The sequence below is a fragment of the Siphateles boraxobius genome, unplaced genomic scaffold (genome assembly GCF_051911475.1).
Source record: "Siphateles boraxobius isolate OS27281-9 unplaced genomic scaffold, OSU_SipBor_1 25, whole genome shotgun sequence".
Classification (NCBI taxonomy): domain Eukaryota; kingdom Metazoa; phylum Chordata; class Actinopteri; order Cypriniformes; family Leuciscidae; genus Siphateles; species Siphateles boraxobius.
This window is the reverse complement of record NW_027508866.1, coordinates 4878519-4893135: the sequence shown is the minus strand read 5'-3', so window position 1 is coordinate 4893135 and position 14617 is coordinate 4878519. Positions and strand designations below refer to the sequence as shown.

The 14617-nt window shown below is 37.2% G+C and overlaps 1 protein-coding gene across 7 annotated transcripts in view; it reads left to right on the top strand.

Annotated features, from left to right (window-relative positions):
* Positions 1 to 14617, top strand: part of adgrl2b.1 (adhesion G protein-coupled receptor L2b, tandem duplicate 1) — a 122908-nt gene that overhangs the window by 13752 nt on the left and 94539 nt on the right. For all 7 annotated transcript variants that reach the window (XM_077242122.1, XM_077242119.1, XM_077242123.1 and 4 more), the window contains one exon: positions 5556 to 5756. In XM_077242122.1, the coding sequence (XP_077098237.1) occupies positions 5681 to 5756 (76 nt within the window). In that variant the 5' untranslated portion in view covers positions 5556 to 5680. The remainder of the gene's footprint in view (positions 1 to 5555; positions 5757 to 14617) is intronic.

Sequence of the window (14617 nt, the reverse complement as noted above, 5' to 3'; positions counted from 1 at the left end):
ATGACGGGAAGTAAAGCATGTTTAGCAGACCGTCACTCCACGTCTGCTGTCTGTCGGGATCAGCAGGGTGCGGGATCCATCGGAGGCATAGAAATACTCTCAGCTGCATGATTCGCTCGTTCATTGGGATGTTTGGAATGCTAATCCCATGATGCAGTGCACTAAATGATTTCCCCACCTGAATGCTCGGTCAGAGATATAAGGCTGATTAGCTTTATATGATTACGCCTTGATTCACCTAATTTAGCGCATTAACGAGCAGGAAAAAACATTCAGCCTTAACCCTCTAGTAGTGCTCGATTGTTAAATCATAATCGTGATTATTTTGGCTGATATTGAAATCTCTGTTATTTAACACGGATATTTGTGGGCGATACGATGGAACTCTTATTTTGCAAGTCATTTTAGACATCAGTGAAATCCACAATTCACAGAACAATTTTGATACTTTGGAAAGAAAACGAATACTAGGTTAACTTAAATGTCCTCGAACAATTAACATTTAGCGAGGAACACAAGCTCACAGTGCATTGGAAGGAATGCAGCACAATACATTTTAATTATGTTAATTATGTTGTTTTCGTAATTAGTGGAAACCTAGTTATGGGTGTGTGGTGACAAAAAAGTAATACCGCTATTTTTGTGGATTTTGTCGATAGCGATGATCTTTTGCTGAGTGTGTTTTACTGCTTTTGCAGGTTTAGGACTGCCGTAGACAGCTGACTCTTATAGTTTTTATTATTCTTCATATTTTGAGAAGTGGTTAGTTCGCAGCAGTGACATTCAATTTTCTAATAATTTTAAATAGATTTTTACCTTTTTTACTTTTATAAGGGCATATATTACCATTTTCTTACCTAATCACATGTAGCCTATGCATCATTTATTATGTCAAATTATTGCATTTAATCAATAGATTTAATTAGAATAATAAAAGACTGTAAGGCTGTTTCCAATCAAATGAAATCAGTATCAACACAATGCAGAGGAAACAGAAGCTGCATCTGAAGGGACATTTAGATGTATTTACACAGACTGTAATGAATGCATTTAAACTGCTGTTACGAATGCAGAAATAATGTTTTATGTTTTTAAAAAAAACATTGAAATGATTGTAAAATTGGAAAGATACTTTTTAAATATGAAACTAAAACCGCCAGTAGGTGGTGGCAAGTCACTGTTAATGAGCGAATCATTGAGTCATTAATTAAACCGATTAGTTCAAGTGGTTCATTTGACTTTCTTATTGAGCGAGTCATTGAATCATTCATTCAACCGATTCATTCAAATGGACTGATTGATTCAGTAATGAAACACCGCTGTGTGTTGCTCGGACTCACAACAGTTCTGGCGTGGCTTTGTTTGGAACTATTTTGGTTGGCAAAATAGGCAATATTGTCTCAAAAATGTAAGTCACTTAGTTGTTTATTAAACTGTTGTATAAAATCAATATCGCATTTGCAATCAATCTGATATTTGGAAAGAAAGCACTCTTTGTGTGATTGCTTGTATCACATGATAGAAATATAGCCTAAAAGATAAATATAGGGACATTTTTACCATATTTTAATGTCAGATTGCACATCGTTAAAACAACGAGGTTATTACCGTAGACGATATATATATCGCACATCCCTACCTCTAGGTGCTTTAAAGTGTTGTTATTCGGTGTTCCCCTGCTAATTATTTAACAATAAATGTGCTTGGACATTTGTTTGATATTTAAAACGACACACAGAAACAGTTTTGTGCAATGTCAAAATGTCTGATCTTCAGTTCATCTGCGAAGGAATGAACATTTCCTATAGCTGGGTTTGTGATGAAACGTTATTAAATTTTGTCTGCTGTACGCAGCGTTTTGTTCCAACTCTTTCTTTCTCTTTTCAACTTCGTCCGTAGAGCTAAGGAAATGTTTTATATGTAGGTTCATTATATAATGATCAGTGCACTTGATGGCGGAGAAGATGAAGCGCACATCAAAGTGTAACTTTCCCCAGGATTCCCTACCTGCGATGTGAATGCTGAGCCGTGCAGTATGGAAATGTTCTGAGGGAGATGAAAGTATTGTTTAGTTTGTGTGTGTGTGTGTGTGTGTGTGTGTGTGTGTGTGCGTATGCATGTGATTGCACACAGGCACATGTCAGTGGAAATGAATTTGTAGATAAAGTGAGCGTGACATGTCATCTGTGTTCAACATTTGACACTGTGTGTCATAAGGACCCCAAGGTCTCAGATTTTACCTTTTATTAATGCAGGCAAAGAGTCTGTGAATATGAAATAACAGGAAAAAGCAAACAAAAGAGACAATTTTAATAGTTTATCATCTGAACCTGTTGCCATAGTAATTATTACTACCTCATGCAGGGTCGGTGGAGGAGATATGACAGATCTGTCTGTAATCTTCATAAACGCTGTGAAATTTAGACTAGGTATGTAAATGCAAAGTTAGCATGCTGTTAGAAATGCTTTGTGTACTGTTGTAGTCACCAATGCATTCAGTGTAGGAGACAAATGGGTCGGATGTGTTTTGTGGTTATGATTAGCTTTATGCTAGAGGTGTGAATCATCACAATGCATCTTTTCCTCCAATTGTCTTTTATTAATAATTACTACTATATTAATAATCACAATATAGCCAAGTTCTTTATTTTATCTTTTGTAATTAAAAATAAGAACATAGATGCAAACAATTAACATTAGAACAAATACAATCTAAGAAAGAAACAATGAGTAGGACATAATGCAGGCATTGAATAATCAAATGTAAAACGTTATTCAATCAAGAACAGTGCGAGATTCCCTCTTTGTCTATTATTGTTTGATTAACATTAATGACACAGACAGGTTTATTAGGCTGCTGTCACTTTAAGACCAAATGCACGGATCTAATGTAATGTAACACATACACATCAGATTTTTACTCAATGTTTATGTTCACTGAAGACAAAATTACTATGCTTACGTGAGTAGTCACAGGGCTCGAATTTCGGTGCGGGATTGCGGGTATTGCGCATCATTTTAATCATTCCCGCAGGTCTTGCGTTTATAATGCGGGAAATTCCCGCAAACATTCATTCAATCTAGCATGTAGGCCTATGAGTAAATTTAACCTAACAGATTATAAGATCAAATCAGTCATTTTAAAACTTTATACGAGACGCAATTTCACAAACAGCGTGAGTGATTCTGCCAATGCCGCGTCTTCTCTGTCTCTTAAAATGTGTTACACAAGGCGAGCCAATCGCGCGGCACTGCAGGCGGCGACTCTAGACTCTCGCGTTTCAGGAGTCGGGACATTTGATGGAAATGTCACTTGCACAATCGAGCCATTGCATCGTCACTATTGTTTATAATTTGTGCGTCTTTTTAAGTCTTACCTATTTAAACATTCAATCGATTTTAACCCGCATAACAAACAGCTCGTGAGTAACAAAACTGAGTTATTTTTCTTGAATTATAGCGCTTTAACGGTCAAAAGCACACAACATTGTCTTAATTCCAGTCTTGGGGAGTATCCTCTCAAACACAATCGGTTATGTCTTAAAAAAATAATACAAAAAGAAAATGCATGTGACACTGTAATGAAAACAGTATGGGCCGTTCACGTTACGTCTTTTGCGCGTTCATCCTTTGCTGAAACGTCTTCGTCTTCATGGAGAACGTGGCTCATGATTGCTTAGCAACAGCGAGCCCTTTTTAAAAGAGGAGAAAATGGCGCGGACTGCGCTTCAAACATGTTTGATATTATCGCAAGTCTTTAGTCTGAGACTAAAAACTGTGAACCCAAGGCTTTAGATGTGAGCTGATAATCTTATAAAGTCTTTTCTAAATCTTTTCAAAGTCTTTAGGTGTACAGAAAGCATTACACGCAACATGTGAACGTGGATCCGTGCACTAGCTCTTAAAGTGAGAGTAGCCTAAAATGTGTCCGTCATTATTAGTGTCCGATTAATAGCCTATTTTTAAAATTATACAGGACTAAAAGACTATTCCGTGTTATTATACATTTGATTACTTTTTTCCGTTTCTATAGTATTTCTGAATACTAGTGTTATTAGACCTAAACTTTTCTCTTTATTTCATGTATTTATTTGTGCTACTTTTTTCAATTTAATTCAAAGATTGAAATCAAGCTTCCTTTTGTTGTGTAAACTAAAAAAAATGACCCCATTATAAAAACACAAATACAATGAGTGAGCAAACATTTAGCTGAACGTATTCTTAAAAATTGTCTAAACCCCCCCCCCCCCCCCCTCAAATTAAAAACTCCCCCCCATAAGAATAACCTAAAGGGGGATTTCCCCCCTATTTTCCAAAACGAAATTCAGGCCCTGAGTCACCAAGACCAATATTTTGAAATCAATCTGTGTATCTGACCGCTCAAGCGCAATAATCTGCTCTTCTCTTAAACGTCCAGCACTTTATTTTCACATTAATGCGTGTTCTTTTCGTAAAATCCTAAACATCAGACGTGTGCTTTGCTTGCATGTACATGCACAACTTTTTTTATTAATATATAATGAGTAGCCTACTTCATTTACAATAAAACAGTACATTAACATATATGATAGCCCTATTTAATAAAAAATAAATTATGCATCGAGGCAGAATCGTTCATAAAAGCGATTATATTCCACAGCCGTACTTTATGCTATCTTGCTATAACTGCGACGGCATATTTACACTGAATCATTTTTACACTGGCATATTTGCACACTGAATAATTCACGACTATCCCCCCTGTATAATGTACTTTATAGAAAATAGTAGATGTAAACAAGGAGGCGGTGCTTCAGAGGGCACTTGATTGGTCTGAAAAGCTGAAGTGCAGAATGATGTCATCAGATTTGTTGGTTCTTATTGGTGGTAGAAAGTACATTTTGAATGCATAAATGTTAATTGTTAACTAAATCTTTAAGTGTTAATTAAAGATACAGAATATTGGCCAATTATTTGTCCATTAAATAATTAATACGCAGAATAAAGGGGTGGGGCCTGGTTGAGTTAGTTAGTAGTGTGTTAAACTGGCGGTTATGGGAAGGGGCGGGACATTTCCCAAACACACTTGAATCGCTTGACCAATCACAACACACTGCTCCAGCCGACCAATCAGAGCGCAGTGTGCTCTGTGTGCATAGAGACAGGAAGTAAACAGAGCGTTACTGACAGACTGGGAAGAGAGGAGCCGCAACAATGGAGAATATGAGGAAAATAATCAACATTCAAGCAGGAAAACCTGTTCTAGTAGAGCCTGAAAACTTATATTGCCCATCATTATTAGCAATAACATTCAAATAATCATTGGGTCGTCAGTATCAACAAGAATTTTACTATGAGTGCATCTTTAGGCGAGGTGTACAGTACGTCAGTCCGTTATAAATGGCCTGTGCAAATCTATATCAGATGTCAGCAAAGCTTCTACTGTTTCAAAGGAAATCTGAGCTCAACATTTGTTATAAAGTGTTCAGCATGGTATAAATTATATAGCTTGATGTCGACAGTGATATGATTTCCCATTTACAACACTAATTTTTCTTTCTTCCATGTGCTTTCAGATGGAGAATGAGTGGTGAAAGGTGGAGAACAGATCGCTGATGTCCACGTGACCTGCATACTGTCTAGATCTTCTTTACAATCCAAACTATTGTCCAGCATCTGGAGTTTGTCTTGAATAACCAAAATGGCTCCGTCACTGTGGAAACGTCCCCTCCTGCATGGACTTCTGTTTACTGTGATCTGTTTACAATCTTCAGAAGGTAAGAGCATCTCTTCTTGTCTTGTGTGCAATGGTTTATGGTTCTGAGTGTAGACATTATAAAGTGACTTTTTTAGAGATGTCCTTGAACGTGGAATACTTTCAAAGCGCAACGTGTGGGTGTATTTGGTGTTAGTTTGCTAATTCAAATAGTTCTGCTTTGATTGTGTGTGTTATTTCATAGTCCAGCACAGTGTTGTTGTCTATAGTGAAACTATAAATGTAATGCTACCAGTCTTTCACTTGTACCGAGTACAAACTCAATTCAGTACCCACTTTCAAACTAGACTAGTTAGTCAACTATATGATGCTGCTGCTGGTAGTTGACAATGGAAATACTAGTCGTTTACATTGAATCTTCTTCTTTGCATTTTTATTTTGCTTTATAGTTATGTTAATGTTAGTTGTATCTGATTAAATTTTTTTTTTTACTGTACTGGGAAAATACATTTGTAAGAATACATCAGGTTTGTATTTGCTATACAGATTTTTTTTTTGACCAGACAAGATGATACTCATTGCGTAGTTGTCAAAATCATTCTTAAAAAAGAACTTAATTTATTTTTTAAGCAAAAAATGGCTTATATTTCTTTTGATTTTAAAGTGATATTATTTATTTTTCCAATTTTGAATGTTAGCTGAATTTCCTGATAACGTTGCTCCTTTTTCTTCCCAACATTTCCTGACTTATCTCTATCATATTGCAACATATGGATCAAATTGGCAACACCTATAATGAAAAGCTTCAGAATCCAGAGTTTGTTGCTGTTGAGAGATTCACTGGATTTGAAGATTGGACAAACTCGAGTCAGCACTATGCGTACTGTTTTAGTCCCTTTGTTTTAGTCTTGGATGAGTCTGATATGGTGAAGGCTGTTCATTCCTCTACCAAAAATGCCCATCTGTGAAACTCTTTGTGTTTAGTTTAGCTATTGGTAGCTCACGTCTGTTGGGTATTTGTGGAGTGGCTTTCATGAATTAGCTCTGCATTGCCGTGGGGAAAGTGTTCACAAACACACAGAAGATATGAGTTATCAATCTTACACATGGCGTCGCCTCAATACCAGTCTTCCGTTAACAAGAAAAGCTTCTCAAAACAACATGCCTTGGCATTTAAGATCTGGATTTTGTGCCATAGTAAATAGTTTGTACATTGATTCTCTAGAAATGTCTAACCTTCAAGAAGTTGAGGGTTTTTTCCCCTTAAAATCCAGCGCTTTGATCAGCCAACACAGTTAATTATGTTTTGATTTTAGTTTATCTTTTATAACTTTGGGAATTGGGAGATTTGTATCTTGCTGGCAGCTTTTGTTTGTTTTCGTCTGTCATGCATCTCCTAGCAACAAGGCACATATTTTTGTGTGAGTTTGTTTTGATCTGAAGTTGAATGACTTATTAAATTATGAGAAGCTTAAAAACAGCTAACTTTTACCATTTTTTCACAGCATTAACCCCAAGCTGAGAGCTCGCTTGATTGATCTGTTGAGTACCCAAGTAGACAAAATGGTGCAATTATAAGGATAGGCTATTTCAATTCTATCATCATGTACTCACCCTCAAGTTGCTCCAATCCTGTATGATTTTTTTCTCTCCTGCTGAACACAAAAGAAGATATTTTGAAGAATATGGGTAACCAAACCGTTGACCGGCCCCATTGGCTGCTTCTATAGTAAGGGGAAAACATAGGGATCCACGATATATCAGCCACCGTATCGGCTTAAATATGTCAATTATTGATGTTATTGTTATCGGCCCGATAAGAAAATTGGGCCCATATATTAAAGCCGATAAATAATGTTTTATTTCCTTCAGCTGAGACACATTAGATGCGCACTGTTCAACATGATGGTTTTAAATTGCTTGAAATATGATTGGAATCACTTAAAAAAGGTATTATCGGTATCGGGACAAAATTTTCATAATTTTTTTTCCACAATTTTCTAATTTTGCATCCGTAGAAAAAATAGTATGGAAGTCAATGGCTAACGTCAACTGTTTGGTTACTCATATTCTTCAAAATATCATCTTTTGTGTTGAACAGAAGAAAGAAACTCATACAGCTTTGCGGGAGAGTAAATGATGACAGAATTACAATTTTTGGATGAACCATGCCTTTGAATGCATGCTTTTAGTTTTATTTTATTCTTTCAATATAGTGCTGTAGGAAGGGAATGAGTTCATTTTATTTAACAATTGTTTGTTGCAGTTATTAGGGGTGGGAAAATGTCCAGTTGTCTGTAGAAGGGAAAGAGCACTACTAGTGAAGGGATTGTGTTTTGAGTGGAAAGAGACAAGGTGACTGCCAGAGAGGGCTAAAATAGTCACTTTTCTACAGTGTCAGACATTGTTTTCATTTCATCTTGAATTATTAGGGATCATTTTAAAAGTTTGCGCATAATTTGGTGTACTTATCGAACTGACTAATCGAACTACAGTAAGCCTGAACAATTAGTTTTAAAGCCTCCTCATTTCCTGGAACACGTCCAGTAATTGTAAATTCTACCTCTGTGTTATGAAGGGCCTTATTATAGATTACTTCTGTAATCCTTTGAGGATTATGAGTATATGCTTCATTATGAATCAGCTCCCTGCTGGAAAAACCCGCTTTACATGTGATTGCCTGTGATGCAAGGTCAGCTGGCCTATTAATATAGATTTGAGCAATACATTAATCAGGATTACTTGAGATTAATCACACCTAACAATACACTTTTTAACCATAAGATTCAATATGCATTGAATATCCAAGTTAAGTATTAATCGGTACTATAATTTTTTGTTCAAGGGGTGAAACCTATAATTTTTTGACGTTTAACAGTGTTTTTGTTGACCATTTATTAACTTATTTAGAACATGATCAGTCATATGAGCTTTTATTTTAAATGCACTTTACAATTGTCACAAACCCGTTGCAAAAATAGTTAGTGTTGCCTTTTTTTAGCCAAACAACATCATATGGCATTTATCTCTCTCTCCAAAGAGAGCTTATTTGAAGCAGTAATTTTATTGCTAAATAAGTAATAGTCACTAATTAAAAGCACTTAGTATTATTATTCGTATTTTGAGGATTGATTGACTCAATACGGCATCATTATTGAAGGTACGGATACTTCTACGTCTGCATCAGTCAGAGTCTCAGAGAAGTGAATCTTTGTCCATGGAAGCAAAGATTGTTTCGGATGATTTTGTGGCTGAATGATCCTTCATTTGAGGTTGAGGCCGGTGTCGGTCTGGTTTTTATCTGTGCGCAGGACTGCCGGAGGGAAAGATCAAGAACTGAGTCCCAGCAAACCACGGCTGGACCTCAAACCCTACAAGCCCTCCTCCCTGGACAATGCATTATATCACTGTACGCTTGAGCAAAACCCTTCCCTGGTTTATGAGGCCCGAATCATTGCACACAGCCTGTAGTCATTCTCTGACAGTCCTGAGGGGAAAAGAGGCCTGCCATGTTTAATAGTCCAATACGACAGACCAGTGTCTCCAACAAGGACACACTGGCTTCTAAAATGACAAACTTAACAATGGATAAAATTACAGAAATGCTTGAAGTGCTTCAGATCTTTTAGTGCCTAGTACACTTTTAACAGTGAGAATGCTTAAATATCTGGACTTTATCTTGATTCTTAGCAAGTAAAAATCAGTTTTCAGGTTAAAACCAACCAAGGTTGAAGCAATGTCGCACAACATGCAAGGACATGTTTATGTCATTTAGGTTGTGAGAGTTTCTTCACATTATTCATGAGAGGAAATGCTTCATCTAATCTCCTCTCTGCATCATGCATGAGGTCCGATAACAGCCGGCTGTTGTAGTTTCAGCTCCGTTCATTCACCTCTGTGCTCACAACACAATTCATATTCACTGAGTACAATTTGCAAATGTAATCCAAACATGCTGGCTTAAAAACAACCCAACTTGCATCCTTTTATGGGCAAACTCAGGAAACCAATAGGTTGGGGATAAATATTCAACAGTTGTTTAGAAATGATAATGGATGTACATAAATGTTATAGCAAATCAACGGTTACGCAACGCAAAATATTACATTTAAGACCAAATTTGTCTTCTGAAAATAGTCCCAATATCGAATCTTATTAGATTTATGATAAAATAGAAAAGATCGTTGAGCGTTTGTTGTTAAAAGGTGGTATATTAAAAAGCAACTGGTTTCTGAGCGTGCACTGTAATGTTGATGCATGCCTGTGTCACAGGTCTGTTGTGGATCAGTCACAGTCTGCATCCCTGTTTTCTCTGTCAGGGTTTAGTTTTGCCCTTCAGTTCCTTCAGAAGCGCTACTGCACACATTGTTCGTATTAATGTCATTTCCAGTGGTGGACTTTATCTTTACTTTGGTTCTGTACTTCACTGCAAATTTTAAGTACTATTCTGAGTGTTCTTCTTTTGGAAAACTTTAACTACATTACAAAGTATGATACTGCAAAAACTTTAACTACATACAAAGTATGATACTTATTCCACACATAAGTCCCCCTGTGGTGAACATCAAGCTTTTAATGTTGTTTATATGTCTATGTGGTGTTTTTAATATGCTTTAAGACAAACCATGTGTAAATTCATAAGTCGACAGCATTACTGAGTATTTTCTGCTTAAAACTGCAGTGAACCAAAGACAGTCTCAAAAACACGCTTTGAAATCGCTGGTGTTTCTGACGTCACAAACTACCTTGTAACCAATCAGATCAACGTGTGATCGTCAACTAGTGGATCTCTGAGTGAGTGAGTGAGTGGAGGCGGGGCTCATTTGCATATTCATAGAAACGCGTATACTAAATGAGGCAAGGGTGTCGAGTTACATTCAAGATATTTTCAACTGGTGCTAATGCCACATTTTAGCATGGATTATTGTAAATTCAAATCATATTTAGGTCACTATCTTTATGGATTTGGCTACTGGTACCCTAGCGCTTCACATCGCGAGTGAGCTACTGAGCAAGATTGCTACTACATCGAAGACGCACTGCTGTAAACGTCAAAATGTCATGGTTGACAAACAATGCACTAAAAGTGCTTTAAGTTCATTGTGCAAGGAATAAGTCTTTATCAATCATTAATCTGCCCCTATAATCATATTTTGTGTGAAAATGAATAAAAGTCGTTGGTGTTTAATTGCCTCTAATGTTCATTCCAGCTGGAAACTGTTTTGTAAAAATGAAGGTAGAGGCGTGTTTTTCCAACGAGCCGTGGTTGAAATATAAATAACAGGATTTAAAATAACACACATTAGAGCCTCGTTCATGTCTCCCGCTGCTGTCGCAGTTTCAAATTATATAACTAGTATGTTTGTGTAGCATTTTCCCTAAAATATGAACACATTTTGTACCACTTGGCATCTTATATTTTAAATACTAATAATTCATAATGTCACACTGAGCTCCAACCTATTTAAGCTCTATCCTATCTGTGTGACTGGCACATTAAACCCCTCGCTCCTCTAATATATATGTTTCTGAGAAATAGTTGGTGAAAATGCACAAATAATGTAGAATATATTTTAAAATGGATCTCAAACACTCCTCTTTATGCCACTGGTCATCCTGCAACTGTGTTGGGGTAGGTTTCTTTATTATGCTTTTATTATTGAATTGGCTCTTATTTTTATCATTTTAGTCTTCATGTTAATTTTAGTTATCTGCTTTTTGTCATTTTTATTTTAGCATTGCTATTTAGGTTTGATTCGTTTTTAATTAGTCCCATTTAAAAAAAAAAAATTAGTTAATAATTTTAGTGTTTTAGCTTAAACTTATTTCAGTTTTGTTTTTCCAACTATAATTTTAATATACTATAATGAACAGAAATGTTTTTAATAGTTTTATTGTTAGTTAATGATAATAACCCTGACCTCGAATGATAGTCTCGACCCAAATCATGATGTGAGTCACTGTGTTGGGCTTTTCTGGTTGTTACTTTGTTTCTATGATGCTTGTTTGTGTGTAGTGTCCGTTTGTATTTGCCTTGTGGTGTATTTTTTTGGCACAAGTACTCTTTCTAAAGGCCAGGCTTCCTTGAACAACAGCCGAATTTACCGCTTAGAAGAAACAAGCCTTAAAAAAGACACACACCCCCCCCCCTCACCCAAATCCATCCGATTTCTTTTGTAAAATACAGTACAATACAGTAAGCCCTGTATATTGGATTACAGGCACTTAAGAGCAGTTTGCACATTTCCCTTTTCTTCTGAAGACTCTTGGCAGCCTGTAATAAGGGAACAAAATCACCAAAAAAGACAAGTAGGCTGGAGAAGTTCCTGCTGGGTCTACTGTGGGACTCCTCAAACTTTTCTAAAGATGACACCCCCCTCCCCCCCTCCACCCGTTTCCCCTCGGAGGAGTCCCCCGTGGAGCCGAGTCCGGGACACAATGGGGGCTGGTCGAGGGGGAGTGTGTGGATTTGCATGCAGCTGTTTGCTGTTCCTGAAGCTACAAAGGCCAACACTATTTGCATTAATAGAGGTTGACAGGCAGCAGCCAGCGCAGGAATCCTGCAGGAACCAGCCCTCACACTCGCTCGCATTGGGTTTCTGCCCATATGGGCACTGGGCTGGGATCGTTCCTTGAGGAAAGCTGGAATGGATTGAAAATAACAAAAAACAGTCTAGGCATTTGGATGAATTGCACATGCCAGTGTTAGTTTTTTCCTGGTTAGTCTAGATAACGAGTGACGTGTTTGACAAGTCCACTATTAGTTATCTATTACCTGGACATCTTTAAAGGATTAAAAGTACCTTCCTTTGCATGACTTATGGTTGAGTTTTTAAATGGCGATAGTCTGAGTATAGTGTGTGACATTCATTTTCAAGGATGTTGATTGCAGTGATGCAGACAAAAGTATTAGGGTGAGATCAAATCATTGACCAAAATTGTCCATTACAGATCTGCGCAAAACTTTTGTGATATTTTCTAAAGGTCGATAAAAAACCATTGCGAGATGTTATTCGACCAAAATGTAATTTTTTCCTCTTGTGATAAGTCATTTAAATAATCATAGCGACGGATGTTGTTGGGTTTACGTGTATATCCCAGCCACCGCACTAGCCATTATTATTAATGGAAGGAGACGTAGGCGAGAAGAAAAGTCCCTTTATACTGTGAGCGGCTCATATGAGGAGTTCTGGGTGTTTCTCCCTCATATCTGCTTGAGTGTATTTTCAATCCGCAATTTCAATTTGTGCTATTTGAAGGGTAATGGAAACGCTTCTAATGTCTATTTCATGCACAACGTGGATCAACTACAACAGGCAAATGTCAGCTTTGTGGCAATGTTGTTTTTTTCCTTTTTAATCAATCTTCATTTTGGCGAGCCGACAGCCGTGTGACCCTGTAGCCCAAGCCTGGCCTCTCACTGAAGCTGAGCAGGGTTGAGTCTGGCCAGGACCTGGATGGGAGACTCCTGGGAAAACTACAGATGTTGCTGGAAGAGGTGTAAGTGAGGCCAGTAGGGGGCGCTCACTAGGGCTGGTTATCGTTCAAACGTTTTCAATACCGATACCATGACTTCGATATCGATTTCTCAACAATACTTTTTTCGATAGCAATTTTATGAACAGATAGTGTTATCGCAGAGGCTGTAACATTAATGTGAAGAAGGAAATAAAACAAAAAAGCTAAACTGTTAATGCAGCGAACCTTAAGGATAAGCAAACTTTACAAGATACATAGTTCAGTGTGACTTAATTCTGTTTTTCCCGTGTACTTTTTTCTGGATTCCATTTTATTTTATTTTATGAAAGGAATTGATCAAAAAGCATGTGTAATTAATTGAAATCATGTAACTTCAATTTTACAGCAATTTTTTGTTTAGCAAAAAATCTTTCTTTTATTCCATTTTTTTTACCCTTGTCTTTGCTTTTCGTTTTTGATCTATATTCCATTTTAATGATTTAATCAAAAACATATCTAATTAATTTAATTAATAAAAACTTCATTTTTTCATTTGTATACAATAATAGGGCCTTTTTATTTTAATATTTTAATATCGATCTAGCTCACTGCAGTGTGCAACAAGTGTCTCATAGCAGCCGCCGAGCGAACGCACAGAGTAACGGTCCAACATCATTTTCAACAGACAAATGTAAATGATAAAACAGCACTGCATTATCCCACATACACTGAGCAGAAGAGGCGTAGTAAAAGCTCTGCTAATCTCCAGCCGTGTCTAGCGCTCTTTTCTCATTAGCCATCGCTCCTGCTCTGCTTCATACAACAGTAATGTTAATAATCTCATCCATGAATATTATTCCTGCCCGAGTCCCGTCGGATTCTCCTCCCACCGGCTGTGAGGTGAAGACAACAACTCCCATGATTCCTCGGCGTCATCAATCCCGGCGTCATCAAGCTACGCCTTTGTTTTGAATAGGCGACTTCTAGCGGTGAAAAACTACATATTGTGCCTTTAATTGGTTATTAGATAAAGTATCTATTCAGTTTTAGTTTATTGGCGAAATGCACTCTTTAATTTTGGATTCTGTGATTTAATTTTTGTGCATCACTTGTTGATATATTTGTATATAATTGAGATTGGTCCAACAGAAAACGTGGTTGTGCAAAAGCAGGGTTACGTTGGCGAGCAGTGCCTCGAGCCCCAGAATCCAGGAGGACACTTAGGAAAATGACTTTTCCAGCCACTGGCCAGAATTCCTGATAAAATTCCGTGTCAGCAAGAAGAATGAGATCACAGCCAATTGCAATCCAGGTGGAACTGTTGCCATGGCAATACAATCGAGCATTCCATGTGATGTATCATTTATGGCTCAGGGTTCCCCGTTAACATGATTTAACTGAAGGATGGGCTGAGATAAAGAAGCGCATGCGTTGGCAGGCTTGTTGTGGCTTCTCTTCTCTCTG